General features: G+C 48.0%; 1 protein-coding gene across 1 annotated transcript in view; it reads right to left on the reverse strand.

The window, feature by feature from the left end:
- The window catches only part of VPS33B (VPS33B late endosome and lysosome associated), a 164,393-nt gene that overhangs the window by 29,388 nt on the left and 112,140 nt on the right, over positions 1–22,865 (reverse strand). Inside the window, exons 13-18 of the mRNA XM_075345903.1 lie at positions 11,034–11,120; positions 10,246–10,336; positions 7,077–7,151; positions 4,645–4,709; positions 4,499–4,553; positions 4,378–4,424 (exon numbers count right to left, since the gene is read on the reverse strand). Of these exons, the coding sequence (XP_075202018.1) occupies positions 4,378–4,424; positions 4,499–4,553; positions 4,645–4,709; positions 7,077–7,151; positions 10,246–10,336; positions 11,034–11,120 (420 nt within the window). The remainder of the gene's footprint in view (positions 1–4,377; positions 4,425–4,498; positions 4,554–4,644; positions 4,710–7,076; positions 7,152–10,245; positions 10,337–11,033; positions 11,121–22,865) is intronic.

Consider the following 22,865-nt stretch of genomic DNA (forward strand, 5'->3'; position numbering starts at 1 on the left):
AATTGGGACCTGCCGGAGCCTCGAAAGGACCGAAACCCCGACTGTCCCCTCCTCTGCTGGGGTTTGGTTTGTCTGGGCTGAGGTAAGGATGAATCCTTACCCTTGGACTGTTTAATGATCTCATCCAACCGCTCACCAAACAGTCGGTCACCAGAGAATGGCAAACTGGTTAAGCACTTTTTGGAAGCAGAATCTGCCTTCCATTCCCTTAACCACAAGGCTCTGCGTAAAACCACGGAGTTGGCGGACGCCACTGCCGTACGGCTCGTAGAGTCCAGAACAGCATTAATCGCGTAAGACGCAAATGCAGACATTTGAGAGATTAAGGATGCCACCTGCGGCACAGATGCACGTGTGACAGTGTCAACCTGTGTAAGACCAGCTGAAATAGCTTGGAGTGCCCATACGGCAGCGAATGCTGGAGCAAACGACGCGCCGATAGCTTCATAGATGGATTTCAACCAGAGCTCCATCTGTCTGTCAGTGGCATCTTTAAGTGCAGCCCCATCCTCCACTGCAACTATGGATCTAGCCGCAAGCCTGGAGATTGGGGGATCCACCTTGGGACACTGGGTCCAGCCTTTGACCACGTCAGGAGGAAAGGGATAACGTGTGTCCTTAAGCCGTTTGGAGAAACGTTTATCTGGATAAGCGTGGTGTTTCTGGACTGACTCTCTAAAGTCAGAGTGGTCCAGAAAAGAACTCAATTTACGCTTGGGATATCTGAAATGGAATTTCTCCTGCTGTGAAGTTGATTCCTCCACCGGAGGAGCTGGGGGAGAAATATCCAGCATTCTATTGATGGACGCTATCAGATCATTCACTATGGCGTCCCCATCAGGTGTATCCAAGTTGAGAGCGGTCTCAGGATCAGAATCCTGATCAGCTACCTCCGCCTCATCACACAGAGAGCCTTCCTGCTGGGACCCTGACCAGTGTGATGAAGTCGAGGGCCGCTCATAGCGAGCTCGCTTAGGCTGTCTGGGACTGTCGTCCGTGTCCGAACCGTCACACTGGGATGCATGGGACACCCCCGTAGCCCGGGGCTGTTCCAACAGAGGGTGACCAGGGAGCAATGATTGAACAGTGCCCATGGTCTGAGTTACTGGTCTAGACTGCAACGTTTCTAGAATTCTAGTCATAGTCACAGACAATCTATCAGCGAAAGCTGCAAACTCTGTCCCCGTCACCTGGACAGTATTCACAGGTGGTTCTCCCTGGGTCACCTCTAGCAGAGGCCCCGGCCGAGCAGTTGCCACAGGGGCCGAGCACTGCACACAGTGGGGGTCAGTGGAACCTGCCGGTAAAGAAGCCTCACATGCGGTACAAGCAGCATAGAAAGCCTGTGCCTTGGCACCCTTGCTTTTTGCGGATGACATGCTGTTGTCTCCTCTGAGCAATCTAGGAGGGTATATAGCCAGGAAGCACCAGCGACCGTACAGTGCAATGTATAGCGTACAAGCATAAAAATACAAATGTACACTTCGGCACTAGTGGGTTCAGCACCAGAGGCGCCGCTTACCGCCCGCTCAAACGCGGGTGTGTGGTCGCCAGAATCCCGTGTCTGGGTCTCCCAAAACTTGTCTCCCCTCTCCAGCTCAGACTGCACACAGGAATGGCTGCCGGCGTTCTGTGAAGAGGGGCGGACCGTGGGCGTGCCTCAGACAAAGTGCGGGAAACTGGTGTCCCACTGTGCCCAGTGTGAGGGCTGGAGTATGTAAAGTAGACTCCAGCCCTCTGTGCTGACATTCTGCACAGCGTCCCGCCCTTCCCCTGACTGGCAGGCCTGGGGGCGGGAACGAAACGAAACTAGGCCGCAAAAGCCGGGGACTCGAGTAATAAGCGCGGCCGTCATACATGCACGGCCAGCGCGGAAGTCCCCGGCGCACCACAAGTCCCAGCCGCGCCGCAGCAAACTGACAGCAGCGGCCGGCGCGGCAGTTCCAAATACATATACTCCTTCAGCAGAGCTGTAGTGAGCAGTGGCACAAGCGTGCGCGCTGTTGTCCCCGGCGCACTAACACACCCAGCAATGCTGCAGTGTGTCTGCGTCTGTGTGGGGACACAGAGTACCTTGATGAAGCAGGGTCCTGTCCCTGACGATACTCAGCTCCATATGCAGCAGTTCCTTTCAGGGGCTGTGGATGGAGCACGGTCTCAGTGCCTGGAGACCGGTAAAATCCCACTTCACCCAGAGCCCTAAGGGGGATGGGGAAGGATGCAGCATGTGGGCTCCAGCCTCCGTACCCGCAATGGGTACCTCAACCTTAACAAACACCGCCGACAAAAGTGGGGTGAGAAGGGAGCATGCTGGGGGCCCTATATGGGCCCTCTTTTCTTCCATCCGACATAGTCAGCAGCTGCTGCTGACTAAACAGTGGAGCTATGCGTGGATGTCTGACCTCCTTCGCACAAAGCATGAAAACTGAGGAGCCCGTGATCCCACGGGGGGTGTATAGGCAGAAGGGGAGGGGCCTTACACTTTTAAGTGTAGTGCTTTGTGTGGCCTCCGGAGGCAGTAGCTATACACCCAATCGTCTGGGTCTCCCAATTAGGAGCGATAAAGAAAGAATTGTTTTTGCATTGCTATTTGCTGAGAGCTATTGCTTTTTTCTTTTTCTGTGGACAGAGCTGAGTAGGGGCTGATATTTTTGCAGGGCAAGATTACATTTTCATTGATACCATTTATATTTACGTGCAACTTTTTTATTGCATTCTTTTCTACTTTTTTTGGCTGAATAATGAAAAAGCATCTTTCTGCCACGTTTTTTATTTATTTTTACACTGTGTTCAGTGAAGGGGGTAACTAGCATGACAGTTTTATACAGTGGGTCATTCTGAACGCTGCAATGCCAAATATGTGTACTTTTTTGTTTTTACATAAATTTATTTATTGGTATATTTTTTTCTTTATTTTGTGAGGTTTTTTAGCAGCAATTTTTCATTTTTATTATTCCAACGAAATGTACAAATCCTATTTTTTATGGGTCTTTTCAGTTTTTCAGTGACTTTTAGGGGCCTTTATCATGGTGAACCCTCCAAAGTGATACCATTTAGAAAAAAAATAACCATTTTAATAAGAGAATGCTTTTGTTCTCTTAACCATCTAGATGCCACTGTTGCTACTGACAGCGGATTCTATGGGGCATGCGGCCACGATGGGCGATAACAGCGATTGTGGACAGTGCTATAACATTTTTGCTTCTTACGGGGGTGCTTTACATTTATTCCTTAGCATTGTAATAAGATATCGCTGAGGAATACTGCCATTTAGTGAATGGAAAACAGCATCTTTAAGGGGGTTGAAATATAAAAGAAGGATTAACATTACACGCAGCCTCTTAAGGTGGTCATCTATTGTACATTAGATGAATGTCAGACAAACCTAACCCATTTTGTCAGCCCTCAACAACCATCTAATTTTCACTTAGGTGTCCCAAATCCCTGTTGATGGCAGATTTCGGAACATATTGGGGTCAGCGTGTCAAATTTCAACATGCTGATCTGTTTGCCTGGTAGCGATTTACTGTCCTCTCTCCATTGAGAATATATGCCCACTCAGATGAGCTGAGCATGTTTGGTAGGCACGGTGGGGGGAGGGGTGTGGAGTAGCTGTTGGTGCTTTACTGTGCAGGACCCCGTATGTAAGACTGTACTATACTGTATTCCCAGATCGATTCCCACAGCTCTTACTGTCTGGAATAGGCATAGAATAAGGGGTACTTTGCACACTACGACATCGCAAGCCGATATTTGCCATGCCGAGTGCGATAGTCCCCGCCCCCGTCGCAGCAGCGATATCTTGTGATTGCTGCCGTAGCGAACATTATCGCTACGGCAGCTTCACGTGCACTCACCTGCCCTGCGACGTCGCTCTGTCCGGTGACCCGCCTCCTTCCTAAGGGGGCGGGTCGTGCGGCGTCACAGCGACGTCACACGGCAGGCGGCCAATAGGAGCGGAGGGGCGGAGATGAGCAGGACGTAAACATCCCACCCACCTCCTTCCTTCCACATTGCAATCAGGACGCAGGTAAGGTGATGCTCCTCACTCCTGCGGCTTCATACACAGCGATGTGTGCTGCCTGCTGGAACCAACCAGGAACAACATCGTACCGTCGCTGCTGCTAAATTATGGAAATGTCGGACCCTACACCGATCATACGATAACGACGCTTTTGCGCTCGTTAATCGTATGTAAAAGGATTTACACACTACGACATTGACAGCGACGCCGGATGTGCGTCACTTTCGATTTGACCCCACCGACATCGCAGCTGCGATGTCGTAGTGTGCAAAGTACCCCTTAGACATAAAACTAAGGAAGACACATTTCCCAGACAACATTTTAGTATATGAAAGAAAAAGAGCCACACAGACCTGTAGGTATTGAGTCTTCAGAGATCTGTAATCCTTCGTTACCAAACCTTAGGGAATAAACATAAGGCATTCAGTCTATAGAAGAAATTGAGTGTGACTATTGACAAGAGACAAGGCCTACCATTCTCTGTGAGTGACAGCAGACACAGCAAACGTAAGCTCTCGATGGGAGAAACCTGCAAATGAAGAGATACCCAAGTATATGTATGGAAAATAGCAGTATTATGAGCCACAAAGGTGCTAAATCAGAGGAAGTGATGGACTAACCTGCCGGTTTATGTGTTCTTCTATTACATTGATGCTTTCTCGAATATCAAATCCTTCCAGTAATGCTGCATGTACAAAAGCAATTAAATATGATCAGATTTAGTACTTTGAAAGTTGGAGCCATATCCATGTCATTCTTATTTCTGCTGCTCACTTTAATACCGGTTTCTTAAATATCAATTCAAGTGTACCCGTCCTTTCACATAAAATCTGTATAGAAATTTATGGTCTTGTTGTCCTTAATTCTTACAAGCTAAAACTGCTATGGATGCAAATACCAGTCCACTCCACTCTTTTCAAATTAGAGGTTACTCTTTATTATCATTGTGACAGCACTATAGGTACTGGAACTCCTGTCCTTCACTTCCAACATGCATTGTGCCTGCGACTGTCCACTGTCTTTCCTGCCTCTAGTGAAGGCCCATCTCTTAGAAATATTTTTCAGGGCTGTGGAGTCGGTAAGCCAAACCTTCAACTCCGACTCCTCAATTTCCCTTGTACCGACTCCGACTCCACCAAAATGAGCTCCGACTCCACGACTCGGACTTCACAGCCGATATTTTTATGCATAGACCTGTCATCTTGTAATTCGTCTGGGTGTATCTAATGTTAGGGGCAGATTACACTTCACAACAGGCAGTGGAAAGATATATAGAAGATATATAGAAGAGAGGCACCGTGTGTCTGGTACTTCAGAGTGATTTTTAGGCAGTCACGTAATCTTTAAATACTAATATAGTGGAACCTTGGTTTCCGAGAACAATCCATTCTGGGAGTGTGCTTGTTAACCAAGTTACTTGTCTAGCAAAGCAAAATTTCCCATAGGAAATAATGCAAGCTCAGACATTTCGTTCCACAACTTGTTCAATGTCCCATCCTGGTCCCCTATTGTGCCATTCCACACATGCACAAACACGCACAGACATATTATGCTCGCCTTACCTTCCGTTCCATCGCCGGCCTCCCGGTTCCTGTAGTTCGCTAGTACGGGCTGTGTATCCGGTAACCATCGCAACGATGGAAGAGCTTCCGCTGCCAGAGCGCTGACGTCAAAGGCAGGAGCCGCTTGCCTCTGATTGGCCAGCGCACTGCCTTTGAGAAGTGGCTGACAGTGGAAGTTCCTCCATCTTCACGATGGTTACCCGATACAGATCCTGTACCGGCAAACTACAAAAACCATGAGGCCAGCGATGAAACGGAAGGTAAGGTGAGCATAATATGTTAGAAAAGAAAAGACTGTTCTGCACCGCCGCAACCAGCCTGACAATAGTCCTGGGGGGCATGGACATCTCACGGCACCCCATTTCACTCAACGCTCCTGGCTGCGTGTTGAAAGGATAAGGAGCCTCAATAGCCAATATAGGGAGAATGAAACAACCGCACATAATATGTGTGTTTGTGTGGACTGCAAGAGCGGGTTAGAGCTTGGTGAAAGTACAGAACCAGAAGTGTGTGCGGTGAGTATTTGCTTGTACAGCAAAGCATTGCTCATAAACTACTAATAAACTACTTAAACTACTAGTTACAAATTTACAGCAAGCTTTGCTCGTATAGCGAAATGCTCACACACTAAGTTACTCGTAAACAGAGGTTCCACTGTAATGATTTTTTTCTCAAAAATGACAATGTATGCAGAAATGCATTAACAGTGAGCACACACACACACACACACACACACATATATATATTCTATATATATATTCTATATACACACACACACACACACATATATATATATTCTATACATATACATACATATATACACACACGCACATATATATATATTCTATATATATATATACACATACATATACACACACACACACACACACACACACACACACACATATATATATATTATATATATATACACACACACATATATATATATATTATATATATATATATATACACACACACATATACACACTATAGATGCTATTTTACTGTCAGTAAACTCTAAGTCATTCGTACTGATTAAATGTCCGTCCAGATATTCCCAGTAATTTCTCGAAAATGTTTAGAAAACATAGTATTTTTCTCTTAAGAAAATCAGTTACGGGAAACACCTTTCTTTAAGGATATTAAAAATCTCACTGATATTTGTAGATTATATCTGCTAGGAAAGATGAGTGACAACCCATTAATAGAGGGGTTGCCATTTGGATTTTTTTAGGTGTCCTGAAGTCAAATCTAAATTATGATGGGACTATATTGCATCCTAGCAAAAAAAATCCACCATGTAAGAGTCTGAGTGTTGGGTGACAATATGATGGTAGTCTACTATAGAGAAAGAAACACAACTTGATGAGCACGATTTACCTATGTATTGACCTTCTTTTTTTTGCTTTGTGCCCAATTTTTATCCACCAATTAGTAACGGGATAACGTAGCGGCTGTGAACATCTGGGAAGTAATGAATCTCTACTTACAATGTTCAGTTTTCAGTAGCTCCTGGAAGTCCTGTTTGGTTTTCTTTTTCATGATAGATTCACAGGCTCCAATATCTTTTATAATAAGAAACAAACAAAAAATGACTCCTATTTACTAAGTGTACAAGATGGTCATTTGATTTATACACTGTTTCAAACACATGTTGCGTTTCAGGGGCTGGTCTGGCCCCGGTGTGCTGTCATTGTGCTATTTACACAGTGTGTTGCTGGCTCAAATCAGAGAGCACTGTTAGTGCGCAGAATTGGAGTACCTGGTGATGTGCAGAGACCAGCGATGCCCCTGCAAGGCATACAATAGGAAACAGACGAGCCCCTGAAATGAGCATCCCTGATGACGCTTTGTTTCAGGGAGGGGGCTGTAGTTGTGGCAGTGATGACACTCTGACTATCCTAGCATGAAATGGAATTCTCAAACAAAGCATCATCAGAGAAGAAGTAGAGAAAAAAAAAATCAAAAAACAGTGATAGTGCAGTGAGGGAAGGATAGGGAATTTTTAAAACAGCCATACTAGAAATTGATTTAGATTAGGGCAATAAATAAGGATTTAGATGAAAATGTCTTCATCCATCAGTCCACCCCTTTAAGAGTATATGCCTAATTTTTTTTTTTTTTTTTTGCATGTGGCTGAATATTTTATCATTTAATCTAAGATGCAGCCTTTCGACCACCCCTTTAAGGCAAAGTGCAATAGTAAACTATCTTATCAGCCACAGAGGCTGCATGCTCCAAACCGCTATTTTTATTCCTAAGCTAGACACTGGTGTTACACTTTCCTGACACAGAGGGGATGAAAAAGTTATCTCTGTTAGATATCATTGCTGGCTACGCTTTATAAAGTAAGCATAAGCCGATATATAAAAAAACTTCACTCTTTGTATATATTTTATATATATATATATATATATATATATATATATATATATATATACACATATATATATATATTACACACACTGTATATATATATGGCTGCAGCAGGTATCTTTCGAGGCAGTGGATTCTGATTGTTCCGACAGGAGATTACTATGAAGTGGATGATAAACTGCACATCAAGAATACAAATCACCACAGCAAGCTTTTGAGATGATATTGAGAAACGAAGAAATGCTGTGTGATTTCAGCAGTGTCAGCATTATGATTTCAGCTCTGGGCTAATAAAGGCTTTAGCACAGAATCTACACAAGGCAAGTACTAAAAAGTGTCTCCACTTTCAAAACAAAAACAAAGAGCAAGGCCTGGCAGTACGAACGTTCTTCTAAACTGTTCTATTAGAGGTTTTTGATGTCTACGAGCAGCACCAACCACCTTACAGTCTGTGCTGCGGACTGCACTAAGCTAAGGGGCGTCCTGTTCCCGCTGCTGGGCTACTGTCTTCAGTGCAGGAACGAGCAGGATAGGATTTAACAGCACTTGCTCCCGCACTGAAACCTGTAGTTAATAGTGACGGGCAGAATGGTGCCAACTTTATAGCAGCCTGCAGCACAGACTCCCGTGGCCCGCGCTGCAGAATAAAGGGGATGAACACTAAGCAGACAACCGCTTCTCAAGCCTGATATTTTCCTCAAGTAAAATAATAATAGCTACACTTACCTCCGGTGCCAGTGTTGTTCCAGTGACGTCAGCGCCTGGTCTCTCAGGAGAAAAAGCGACCGATTCACTGTCCCCTACTTTGGACAAATCAGACATCCGGGGGAAGTCTCTCCGCGCCACCGGATGTCAGAAGGAAGGGAACATAAACCAGTTGCTGATTGGCTGCAGGAACAGCATGATATTATGTCACGTAACCCCCAGGAGAACCAGAGCTGACATAGCTGGAACACCGACGTACCGGAGGGGAGTATAGGTGTTATTATTTTACTAGATTGAGAAGTACAGCTGCTATTATTTTATTTGGGGGGAACATAATGAATGAGTAGGGGGTTGTCCATGTAGTGGACAAATGCCTTCAACAGCAAAAAACTTTAATAAAGTTATTTTGAAAAACAATTATAGTGCACTATAAGGCTATGTGCGCACAGTGCGTTTTTGCGTGTTTTTCAGGTGCGTTTTTGGCCTAAAAACTGCATGAATTTGCTTCCCCAGCAAAGTCTATGAGTTTTCATTTTTGCTGTCTGCACAGTGCTTTTTTTTTTAAGCTGCTTATTTGAGGTGGCAAAAAAAAAGCAACATGTCAATTCTTTTCTGCGTTTTTCCACCCATGCAATGCATTGAAAAAACGCAGCAAAATGAAGAGAACAAAAGTGAAGCAACACGTAGCCAAAAACACACAAAAACATGGTAAAAACGTATGCATTTTTGCCGCGGGTGCGTTTGTGGCCGCAAAAATCGCACAAACGCACCCGTGGCAATAACGCATGCATTTTTACCACGTTTTTGTGTGTTTTTGGCTGCGTGTTGCTTTGTTTTTGTTCTCTTTGTTTTGCTGCATTTTTGTGGTCACAAAAAAAGGCAACGTGCGCACATAGCCCAACACTTTTTTTTTTTTTTTAAGTGCAGTATGTTTTAACAAACTTTCTATACAGATTATTTTGTATAAATCCGTTCAAATTTTGTTAAAAAATGTATTTAGGCAATTAAGGCATGCCTAGATCTGCAGTAATTCCATAACCATTCTAGCTGATCTAATATACTACCATTGGAACACCTCGTATTCAGGGTTATATGTGGCTACTTAGGTCATAAGTATAGAAAAGGCTGCTCCAAACAGATTCCAAGTGCCAGGCATAGGGATGTGAACTAGTTTGCATTTATAATAAAGTAAATTTCGTTAATACAGACATTGGGTATGATATATAATGTAACATCCCGCCCACCTCCTTCCTTCCGCATTACTGGCGGGACGCAGGTAAGCTGTGTTCGTCGTTCCCGGGGGGTCACACGGAGCGATGTGTGCTGCCTCAGGAACGATGAACAACCGACGCACAGAAGATGAAACGACTTTTTGAAAATGAGCGACGTATCAACGAGCAACGATAAGGTGAGTATTTTTGCTCGTTCACAGTCGCTCATAGCTGTCACACGCTACGATATGTCAAACGATGCCGGATGTGTGTCACTTATGACGTGACCCCACCGACATATCGCCCGATATATCGTACCGTGTGACGCCGGCATATAAAAGCATAGAAGAAATGTGTCAGTCCGTACGTAAACTCAGCATCCGATGCTCTTGCTTTAATCCTTTCAGTTCCTCAGCAACAAAAGTTTTCATTTGTTTGATGTCCATTCCTCTACGTTTCTGGAATATATAACATTAATTATTCACAGCTTAGATCTACAATTAACACATCAATAGGGAGAAACTAGAAATCTTTCATAATGACGTGCCCTTATGTGTCATACATGATGGATTAAACAATAGAGTTATAATATTACTTTCATTATAAATTACATATCTATAAAAGAATTGCAAGGAGAAAAAAGTTCAACTATCAAAAATGGTGCATGTTTATTCACAGTTTTGAATGGGAATCTGTCAGCAGGTTTTTGCTATGTAATCTAAGAGCAGCATAAAGTACAAATGGAGAGCCTGATTCCAGTAATGGGTCACTTACTGAACTGCTTGGTGCAGTTTTGTTAGAATCCTTGTTTTCTTTGCTGTAGATGTAGCAGTGCTCAAACTGCTTTACTGTGTATAACCCCGCCCACAGCCCTGATTGGCAGATTCCTGTCAGCAACCTACAAATCAGTGGTGGGGACAGGGTTATACAGATTAGCTGATCTGACTTGCACATGAGACCTAGCTAGAACTGTAGTGATAATCTCCAGCTGATAAAAGACAGGTTGTATTGAAACTACAGCACACAGCCTGATAAGTAACACATCCCTGGAATCAGGGGCTCAATGCCTACATTATTTCGCTCTCAATTTAAATAGCAAAAATCTGCTGACATATTCCCTTTTAGGGACTGATTAAATCCATACAATATACTTACATCATATTGGGTTTGCAAATTGCGAGCTTTCTGACTCAGGAAGCTAAAGACGTTGGAAAAATGTTCATTACGAATTTGTCCAAATACCTAGGAAAATAAGAGAAATGTATATAACAATATAAAGGATTTTCAATACATAGCCGACCACCTTCACCATTCACTTAAACACTCCGCTCGGTTGAGCATTCATGTATTTTCAATGGATAGCAGAGATACAGTCTCTGTCAGACTCCTCTTAATGTATACCATCTGTTGATGATGAATCGGGTGGCCACTCGAAACATCAGTTAGTACCACCAAGATTGACAGTTTGAATAACATTATCTAATGTGCACGAGAGCCTTCAATTTACAGGCTGGATAAGCAAAGGCAGTACATCTGGTTATATGCTCCGTCTGCAATGTACAGATATGTGATCAGGGAGGGTCAATGCTGTGAATGCGCAGGAGATCACAACATCGAGGAATTCTGAATTCCAGAAGACGACCCCTTACAAAACGAATACAGGGTATGACATCTCATAGTATATACTAGATGTGAGCTGAAGTCAGCTGCAGCTACTATTAACGCCTTCATGACCCTGACACTTTCCATTTTCTAGTTTTCATTTTTTCCTAACCTTCAAAGAACCATAGCTTTTCTATTTTTCAGTTAATATAGCCGTATGAGGGCTTGATTTTTGCGAGATGCATTGTACTTTTGAATGAATCCATTCACTTTACTATATGGTGTACTGGGAAAAAAATTCCAAGTTCAGTGAAATTGGAAAAAGAAAAAAAAGGGAATTTTGTTTACTTACCGTAAATTCCTTTTCTTCTAGCTCCTATTGGGAGACCCAGACAATTGGTGTATAGCTTCTGCCTCTGGAGGCCACACAAAGTATTACACTTTAAAAAGTGTAACCCCTCCCCCTGCCTATACACCCTCCCGTGGATCACGGGCTCCTCAGTTTTGGTGCAAAAGCAGGAAGGAGAAAACTTATAAATTGGTCTAGGGTAAATTCAATCCGAAGGATGTTCGGAGAACTGAAGACCATGAACCAAAAGAACAATTCAACATGAACAACATGTGTACACAAAAGAACAAACAGCCCGAAGGGCATAGGACGGGTGCTGGGTCTCCCAATAGGAGCTAGAAGAAAAGGAATTTACGGTAAGTAAACAAAATTCCCTTTTTCTTTGTCGCTCCATTGGGAGACCCAGACAATTGGGACGTCCAAGAGCAGTCCCTGGGTGGGTAAAAGAATACCTCGATAAAAAGAGCCGAAAACGGCCCCCTCTTACAGGTGGGCAACCGCCGCCTGAAGGACTCGCCTACCTAGACTGGCGTCTGCCGAAGCATAGGTATGCACTTGATAGTGTTTCGTGAAAGTGTGCAGACTAGACCACGTAGCTGCCTGACACACCTGCTGAGCCGTAGCCTGGTGCCGCAATGCCCAGGACGCACCCACGGCTCTAGTAGAATGGGCTTTCAGCCCTGAAGGGAGCGGAAGCCCGGAAGAACGGTAGGCCTCGAGAATCGGTTCCTTGATCCACCGAGCCAAGGTTGACTTGGAGGCCTGAGAGCCCTTACGCTGGCCAGCGACAAGGACAAAGAGCGCATCTGAACGGCGCAGGGGCGCCGTGCGAGACACGTAGAACCGGAGTGCTCTCACTAGATCCAAAGAGTGCAAATCCTTTTCACACTGGTGAATTGGATTAGGGCAAAAGGAAGGCAAGGAGATATCCTGATTGAGATGAAAAGGGGATACCACCTTAGGGAGGAATTCCGGGACAGGACGCAGAACCACCTTATCCTGGTGGAAAACCAGGAAGGGGGCTTTGCATGACAGCGCTGCAAGCTCAGACACTATCCCAAGTGATATGACTGCCACCAGGAAGGCCACCTTCTGAGAAAGACGTGAGAGAGAGACATCCCGCAGCGGCTCGAAAGGTGGTTTTTGAAGAGCCGTCAGAACCCTGTTAAGATCCCAGGGTTCCAGCGGACGTTTGTAAGGTGGGACCATGTGGCAAACCCCCTGCAGGAACGTGCGGACCTGCGGAAGCCTGGCTAGACGCTTTTGAAAAAACACGGAGAGCGCCGATACTTGGCCCTTGAGAGAGCCGAGGGACAAACCCTTGTCCATTCCAGATTGAAGGAATGAAAGAAAAGTGGGTAAGTCAAACGGCCATGGAGGAAAACCGTTATTAGCGCACCAGGATAGGAAGATTTGCCAAGACCTGTAATAGATCTTGGTGGACATTGGCTTCCTGGCCCGTCTCATGGTGGCAATGACATCCTGAGATAACCCTGAAGACGCTAGGAGCCAGGACTCAATGGCCACACAGTCAGGTTGAGGGCCACAGAATTCAGATGGAAAAACGGGCCTTGTGACAGCAAGTCTGGGCGGTCTGGAAGTGCCCCCGGTTGACCCACCGTGAGATACCACAGATCCGGATACCACGACCGCCTCGGCCAGTCTGGAGCGACGAGAATGGCGCGACGGCAGTCGGACCTGATCTTGCGTAGTACTCTGGGCAGCATCGCCAGAGGGGGAAACACATAAGGCAGTCGAAACTGCGACCAATCCTGGACTAACGCGTCCGCCGCCAGAGCTCGGTGATCCTGAGACCGTGCCATGAAGGCCGGGACCTTGTTGTTGTGCCGTGACGCCATGAGATCGACGTCCGACGTTCCCCAGCGGCGACAGATCTCTCGAAACATGTCTGGGTGCAGAGACCATTCCCCCGCGTCCATGCCCTGACGACTGAGAAAATCTGCTTCCCAGTTTTCGACGCCCGGGATGTGAACTGCGGAGATGGTGGAGCCTGTGGCTTCCACCCACTGCAGAATCCGTCGGACTTCCTGGAAGGCTTGACGACTGCGAGTGGCTCCTTGGTGGTTGATGTAGGCGACGGCAGTGGCGTTGTCCGACTGGATACGGATCTGCCTGCCCTCCAGCCACCGATGGAAAGCCAATAGGGCTAGATATACTGCCCTTATCTCCAGGATATTGATCTGAAGGGATGATTCTATCGGAGTCCAGGTTCCTTGAGCCCTGTGGTGGAGAAAAACCGCTCCCCAACCTGACAGGCTCGCGTCCGTGGTGACCACAGCCCAGGTTGGGGGTAGGAAGGATTTTCCCCGCGACAGAGAAGTGGGTAGGAGCCTGAAGTGATGTTTTGGTTGCAAGGGAAAGAGAGACGTTCTTGTCGAGGGAAGCCGCACTCTTGTCCCATTTGCGGAGAATGTCCCATTGGAGTGGCCGTAGATGGAATTGCGCGAACGGGACTGCCTCTATAGCTGCCACCATCTTCCCCAGGAAGTGCATGAGGCGCCTTAAGGGGTGTGACTGACTCTGAAGAAGTGATTGCACCCCCGCCTGCAGAGAAAGCTGTTTGTCGCTCGGTAGCTTGACTAACGCTTGCTGGGTATGAAACTCCATCCCTAGGTAAGTCAGTGATTGGGTCGGTGTCAACTTGGATTTCGGGAAGTTGATGATCCACCCGAACTGCTGGAGAGTCGCCAGAGCGACGGTTAGACTTTGTTGACACGCCACCCGAGAAGGGGCCCTGACTAGGAGATCGTCCAAGTAGGGGATCACCGAGTGGCCTTGAGAGTGCAGGACCGCCACGACGGATGCCATGACTTTGGTGAAAACCCGTGGGGCTGTCGCCAGGCCGAAAGGCAATGCCACGAACTGAAGGTGTTCGTCCCCGATGGCGAAACGCAGGAAACGTTGATGTTCGGGTGCGATCGGTACATGGAGATAAGCATCCTTGATGTCGATCGATGCTAGGAAGTCTCCTTGTGACATCGAGGCGATGACCGAGCGGAGAGATTCCATCCGAAACCGTCTGGTTCTCACATGTCTGTTGAGAAGCTTGAGGTCCAGAATGGGACGGAATGACCCGTCCTTTTTTGGCACCACGAACAAGTTGGAGTAAAATCCGCGACCACGTTCCTGAAGGGGAACGGGGATCACAACTCCTTCTATCTTTAGAGCGTCCACCGCCTGAAAAAGTGCGTCGGCCAGAGCGGGGGGGCGAAGAGGTTCTGAAGAAACGAGCCGCAGGACGAGAGCTGAACTCTATCCTGTAACCCTGAGACAGAATGTCTCTCACCCATCGGTCTTGAACATGTGGCCACCAGGCGTCGCCAAAGCGGGAGAGCCTGCCACCGACCGAGGATGCGGCTAGGGGAGGCCGAGAGTCATGAGGAGGCCGTCTTGGAAGCAGTGCCTCCTGCAGCCTTTTGGGGGCGTGACTTGGACCGCCACGCATAGGAGTTCCTCTGGCCTTTCTCCGGCCTGTTGGACGAAGAGGATTGGGGCTTGGCGGAGGGACGAAAGGACCGAAACCTCGATTGGATTTTTCTCTGCTGAGGTCTCTTAGGTTTGGACTGGGGTAAGGAGGAGTCCTTTCCCTTGGATTCCTTAATAATCTCATCCAATCGTTCGCCAAACAAACGGTCGCCAGAAAAGGGCAAACCGGTTAAGAACCTCTTGGAAGCCGAGTCTGCTTTCCATTCGCGCAGCCACATGGCCCTGCGGAGTGCCACGGAGTTAGCAGAGGCTACCGCCGTACGGCTAGTGGAGTCCAGGACGGTGTTCATGGCGTAGGACGAAAAGGCTGACGCCTGAGAGGTCAAAGACAAAACATGCGGAGCAGGATTCCGTGTGACAGCATTAATCTCAGTCAGACAAACCGAGATTGCTTGGAGAGCCCACACGGCTGCAAAGGCCGGGGCGAAAGACGCGCCCGTGGCCTCATAGATGGACTTCACCAAGAGCTCTATCTGTCTGTCAGTGGCATCCTTCAGGGATGAGCCATCTGCAACAGACACAACGGACCTAGCAGCCAATCTGGAGACTGGAGGATCCACCTTGGGACAGTGTGCCCAGCGCTTAACGACTTCCGATGGAAAGGGATAACGCGTGTCAGTGTGCCGTTTAGCAAAGCGCTTGTCCGGGACCGCTCTGGGCTTCTGGACAGCATCCCTGAAGTTAGAGTGATCAAAAAACGTATTGCGAGTACGTTTGGGGAACCGAAACTGGTGTTTCTCCTGCTGAGACGCCGACTCCTCTACAGGAGGAGGCGGGGGTGAGAGATCCAACACCTGGTTGATGGACGAGATAAGATCATTTACTAAGGCGTCCCCCTCAGGTGTATCAAGGTGAAGGGTGAAGTCAGGGTCAGAGCCCTGAGCTCCCACGTCCGCCTCGTCTTCCAGAGAGTCCTCAAGCTGGGATCCCGAGCAGCGTGAGGAAGTCGGGGAAGAGTCCCAGCGAGACCGCTTAGCCGGTCTGGGACTGTGGTCCGGGCAGGAGTCCCCCGCCTGAGACCTAGGGCCAACCTGGGAGCGCGCTGCGGCGCGGACCGAGAGGGGCCTGGAGGAGACGAGCTAATAGGGGCAGGGGCCTGTGGAAGGTCCGGTCTGGACTGCAATGTCTCAAGGAGTTTAGAAGACCATTTGTCCATAGACAGTGCAATGGATTGAGAAAGTGACTGAGAGAGTTTCTCAGCAAAAGAGGCCAACATCGGTGACTCTGTCCCTGCAGCCTGCTCAGGGGGAGCAGGGGGATCTACATGAGCCGAGGGGCCCACCAGTGCCCGAGGCTCCGGCTGAGCAAGCGAGGCAGGAGTCGAGCATTGCTCACAGTGAGGGTAGGTGGAACCCGCAGGTAACATAGCCCCACAAGAGGTACAGGCCGCGAAAAAAACTGTGCCTTAGTAGCTTTGCTCCTTGTGGACGACATGCTGTTGTCTCCTAGGAGAGTGACCACTGAGGGTATATGGGAAAAGGGTATACAGCCTGACCGAACAGATATATATATATATATTGTGATAACACGCTCCGGGATCGCCTTTGCTGGGTTCAAAGGGCACGTATTCACCTCAGGCAGACAGCCGAATTCAAGGTGTAACTGACGCTTGGTCAGGTTTATTGCAGTGAAGCATAAACAAAAAGAAAAAAAAACACCAACAAAATAAATCCTTGCCTGTCCGGCACTAACTATACACGGTGTTATCCTAACTACCAACTGGAGGGCTTCTCCCTTCCAGCTAAACCATACAGACATAAAGCACTGCTCCTCACAAGTGTCTCCTACACAGACAGACTTACTGCGTTCCCAGATGGAGACCCTCCCCCAACTTCCCAGATTCCTTTTACCTCCGTCCTTCACCTCCCATTAATCCATTAGTAGCCAGGTGATCCTGGCCAGGCTAAGTCACATAGGACCGATACCGGGGTGAGATATACCTGCCCTCATCCACTAATCCCACATGAGTCTCACATATCCCCCCCCTCTGCTCAGACCACCTCGGCTGAGCAACAGCACCCACAAAACAGTGCACACGAGACAGGGCATCAGCATTCCCCATCCGCACCCCCGGGCGGTGCTCCACTGTAAAGCGGTAGGCCTGAAGTGCAAGGAACCACCGGGTCACTCGGCCATTCCGTTCCCTATTCAAGTGCATCCACTTGAGAGGGGCATGGTCAGTGATCAGCCGGAACTTCCTTCCAATCAAGTAATATTTAAGGGACTCTAGAGCCCACTTAATGGCTAAGCATTCTTTTTCCACTATGGCATAGTTGCGTTCATGCTTATTAAGTTTCCGACTAAGATACAGGACCGGATGTTCCTCTCCGTCCTTCAGTTGTGACAATACAGCCCCTATACCGGCATCAGAAGCGTCCGTTTGGACCACGAACTCGCTGCGGAAGTCAGGAGTCATTAGCACAGGTTGAGAGCAAAGAGCTAGTTTTAAGTTATGGAAGGCTTCTTCGGCTGCCGTGGTCCATTTGATCATGACAGAGTCTTTCCCTTTGGTAAGGTCCGTCAGGGGAACAGCGGTAGCCGCAAAATTGGGAATGAACCGTCGGTAGTAGCCGGCTATTCCCAAAAACGCTCTCACCTGCTTCTTGTTGACTGGTTGCGGCCATTTCTGAATGGCTTGTATCTTGTCAATCTGGGGTTTAACAATTCCCCTCCCAATTACGTATCCCAAATACCGGGCTTCTTCCAGCCCGATATGACATTTCTTGGGGTTTGCTGTTAGACCCGCCTCCCGCAGGTCCTCAATCACAGCCTCTAGTTTCTGGAGGTGCGTCTCCCAGTCCAGGCTGTAAATGACTATGTCATCCAAATACGCAGAAGCATACTGCCTATGGGGCCTCAGGACTCGGTCCATCAACCTTTGAAAGGTTGCCGGTGCCCCGTGTAGGCCAAACGGCATATACACATACTGGTATAAACCTTCCGGTGTAGAAAACGCGGTTTTCTCTTTAGCGGCCTCTGTTAGCGGGATCTGCCAATAGCCCTTCGTTAAGTCTAGGGTCGTGATATACCGGGCTTTTCCAAGCCGATCTATTAATTCATCGACCCGTGGCATAGGGTATGCATCAAATTTGGAGACCGCATTTAATCTCCTGAAGTCATTGCAGAATCTAATGGAGCCGTCTGGTTTCGGTATTAACACAATCGGACTCGACCAGGCGCTATGCGATTCCTCGATTACACCTAACTCCAACATGGTCTTCACTTCTCGGGAGACAGCTTCCCGCCGAGCCTCCGGTATTCGGTAGGGCTTTACCTGAACTGTTACCCCAGGCTCTGTTATGATGTCATGTTTAATGAGAGTGGTCTGCCCGGGCTTTTCCGAGAAAAACTCGTGATTGTTGATTACAAACTGCTTGACGTCGGTCTTTTGCCGCTCCGACAGAGTCTCCGCCGTCCCGACATCCGGTATGGTCTGCTTGCAGACCGGAAGGGCCAGACCTGCTGACAGAGCTGGACGGTCCTTCCAGGGTTTTATCAGATTCACGTGATAAATCTGTTCAGGCTTCCTTTTACCAGCCTGGTACACTTTGTAGTTTACCTCACCCACCCGTTCCTTAATTTCAAAGGGGCCTTGCCACTTTGCCAGAAATTTGCTTTCTGCCGTGGGGACCAGGATCAACACCCTATCTCCGGGTGCAAAAGTACGGATCTTGGCCCCCCTATCATAAATCCTTTTCTGTGCTCCTTGAGCCTGTATCATATGCTCTTTAACAATGGGCATCACCGCCGCAATACGGTCCTGCATTTGGGTTACATGGTCTATTACGCTTTTGAACGGGGTGACCTGTCCCTCCCAGGTTTCTTTAGCGACATCTAACAGTCCACGGGGACGTCGGGCGTACAGAAGCTCGAAAGGAGAGAACCCGGTGGAAGACTGGGGCACCTCCCGGATGGCAAAAAGCAAATACGGGAGTAAGTAGTCCCAGTTCTTCCCGTCCTTGTCTATCGCCTTACGGAGCATCTGTTTCAAAGTTTTGTTAAACCGTTCGACCAGTCCGTCTGTTTGAGGGTGATACACGGAGGTGCGTAACTGTGCTATTTGTAACAGCCTGCAGAGTTCTTTCATTACTTTAGACATAAAGGGGGTTCCTTGGTCTGTGAGTATTTGTTTTGGGACACCAACCCGACTAAACACATGGACCAGCTCCTTGGCAATGGTCTTGGTGGCCGTGTTACGCAAAGGGATGGCCTCGGGGTAACGAGTGGCATAATCCAAGATGACAAGGATGTGCTGGTGTCCTCGTGCAGACTTGGGGAGGGGTCCAACTAAATCCATCCCAATTCTCTCAAATGGGATCTCGATGATAGGCAGAGGTACTAAGGGGCTACAGAAACGGGGCCTAGGCGCAGAGATTTGGCAGTCAGGACAAGACTCGCAATAGGTGCGAATATCGTGATGCATGCCGGGCCAAACAAAACAGTGTAATATCCTTTCGGTAGTTTTCTGGACCCCCAGGTGTCCCCCCATCATGTGTCCGTGTGCCAGGTCCAGCACTCTCCGCCTGTAGGCTCTCGGCACAACCAATCGTTGTACTGTGTCATCCCCCTTCTTCTCTATCTGATAGAGAAAGTCATTCTCCAGTGCCATGTAGGGGTAAGACAGCCTAGTACCTGCATCCACCTGCACCCCGTTTATCATTTTAACATTTTTTATAGCCTGAGAAAGGGTAGGATCTCTCATTTGCTCACTTTGGAAGTCATCTTTCTGGACTTCCAAATTCAGCCAAGAGGAAGGGGGACAGCCACCCGTGTCCGCCTCTGCCCCGGGTTCATCGGAATCACCCGCCAGAACTGAAAAGGGGAACTGGGGGTTGTTTTCAGCGGATTCCTCCTCTGAACCCTCTTGTGGGGCATCCTCTAGTGGCTCCGGGCCCACACAAGGTGTGGGAGAAGGATCATCCGTGCGGCTACCCTGGGGTACTAATTGGTTCTCCCACAACTGCCAGAAGTGGGGAAAATCCCTGCCCAAAATGATATCATGCAATAGTGCTGGCACTAGTCCCACCTTATGATGCACAGACCCATAGGGCGTAGTAATGCAGGAGACCGTTGTGAGGTACGAGCAGGTGTCTCCATGCACACATGTCACAGAAAATTTATCTGACGGTCCCATCGGGACTGCCACCAGATTGGCCTTTACCAAAGTCACCACACTTCCCGAGTCTAATAGTGCAACAACAGTATTGCCATCAATGGACACTTCACACAGGTGTTTTTTCATATCGCCTTGACATGCAGCAACACACACTACCCGTGCAACCATAGCCCTGCGTTTTTCAAAGTCCGTGACATCACACTGCATCGGTTCTGCAGTTACTGGACAGTTTGCAGCAATGTGGCCCGCCTCCTGGCAGCGGAAACACCTCACGGGCCCCTTGCTAAGACCATAGTTTGGCACCTTAGCCCTCACAGGGCCAGCAGTCCTGTTTTCCTCCTCCACTGCCTTAGGATATTTTCCTCCTCCCCATGACCCTGGAACAGTCTTACCAGATCCTCGTCGAGAAGGGGAAGAGCGAGGATGTGTAGCATCGTCCATAAGTCCTTCTGCCAAGGAATAACGCTCCACTAGATCCACTAGCTGATCTGCTGTCGTGGGGTTTCCATGGCTTACCCACCTCTTCAGAGATGGCGGTAGAGCTCTTAGGTATTTATCAAGAACGATTCTTTGTACCATCTCTGGCGCCGTCAGAACCTCGGGCTGTAGCCATTTCTTGGTCAAATGAATGAGGTCAAACATCTGTGACCGCGGTGGTTTATCGGGCTGATAAGTCCATTGATGAACTCTCTGTGCTCGCACGGCCGTCGTCACTCCCAGCCGGGCAAGGATCTCGGCTTTTAGTTTATCAAAGTCATGCGCTGCTTCAGGCTCAAGATCAAAGTAGGCTTTTTGTGCCTCACCTGCCAGAAACGGTGCAAGCAAGTCGGCCCATCGCTCCTTTGGCCACTTTTCCCGCTCCGCCGTCCGTTCAAACGTGGTCAGGTAAGCTTCCACATCGTCCTCTGTGGTTAATTTCTGCCAGCACCGACTCACATGAATCACCCTCTGGTCAGCCTCCGCATTACTCTCCGGTACGGTCGCCAGACGCTGCGCCACCTGCTGCAAAAGTTGGCGGTCTTTAACCGTCGATTCCACCAGTTCCTTCAACTGTGCCGACATCAAGCGATTAGCCTCCTGCTGCACAGCTGTGGATTGTACCAGCGCTTTCACCACGTCATCCATTATGATGCGCTGTAACGTGCTGCCCGCATTCTCCACCACAATGTGATAACACGCTCCGGGATCGCCTTTGCTGGGTTCAAAGGGCACGTATTCACCTCAGGCAGACAGCCGAATTCAAGGTGTAACTGACGCTTGGTCAGGTTTATTGCAGTGAAGCATAAACAAAAAGAAAAAAAAACACCAACAAAATAAATCCTTGCCTGTCCGGCACTAACTATACACGGTGTTATCCTAACTACCAACTGGAGGGCTTCTCCCTTCCAGCTAAACCATACAGACATAAAGCACTGCTCCTCACAAGTGTCTCCTACACAGACAGACTTACTGCGTTCCCAGATGGAGACCCTCCCCCAACTTCCCAGATTCCTTTTACCTCCGTCCTTCACCTCCCATTAATCCATTAGTAGCCAGGTGATCCTGGCCAGGCTAAGTCACATAGGACCGATACCGGGGTGAGATATACCTGCCCTCATCCACTAATCCCACATGAGTCTCACAATATATATATATATTATATATATATGTATCTATTCCGGCACCCTAGGGGGACCAGCACCGGGTGACCGGTGTGGCTTACCGACCGCTAACGAGCGGAGTGTGTCCTCCAGATTCCCTGCTGAGGAGCCCGTGATCCACGGGAGGGTGTATAGGCAGAGGGGAGGGGTTACACTTTTTAAAGTGTAATACTTTGTGTGGCCTCCAGAGGCAGAAGCTATACACCCAATTGTCTGGGTCTCCCAATGGAGCGACAAAGAAAGTGCAATTCCACAAGTTTTTTTTTATTTACTATGTTCATTATACAGTGTGTCCACCCATATCCTGTCCACCGCCATTAACTTGAGAATGGCGGCAGCTATAGGCATAGAAGTGGTGTCTAGGTATAGTAAAGTAGCTACGCAATGAAACCACCTATAGCGCCACCTGGTGGAAAACAACGGAGTTAGCATTTTTATCTCGAAAACGGAACGAGATAGAGAAAAAAGTGAATTGAAAAATTGTAGGGCATCAGCAATTCAATACAAATCGACACCTTGCATACAGAAATGCTATGATATGAAACCCATGAACCCCCCAAAACATTGCATGTTGATCACGCATATGGAGCTCATTTAACTTTGATGCTGAAAGTGGCCACCGTCAGCTGCAGTGCACATCTGGACTCTGGACAGCATACTGTATCTTGCTGCACGTTGTGCAATATGGTAGGTGACACGTTTGCACAAGCATCTGTGATACGTCGTCGTAGGTCCTGCAATGTTGGTGGAGGGGTCTCATACATCTACTGTTT

This window comes from Anomaloglossus baeobatrachus, chromosome 4, assembly GCF_048569485.1.
Source record: "Anomaloglossus baeobatrachus isolate aAnoBae1 chromosome 4, aAnoBae1.hap1, whole genome shotgun sequence".
Classification (NCBI taxonomy): domain Eukaryota; kingdom Metazoa; phylum Chordata; class Amphibia; order Anura; family Aromobatidae; genus Anomaloglossus; species Anomaloglossus baeobatrachus.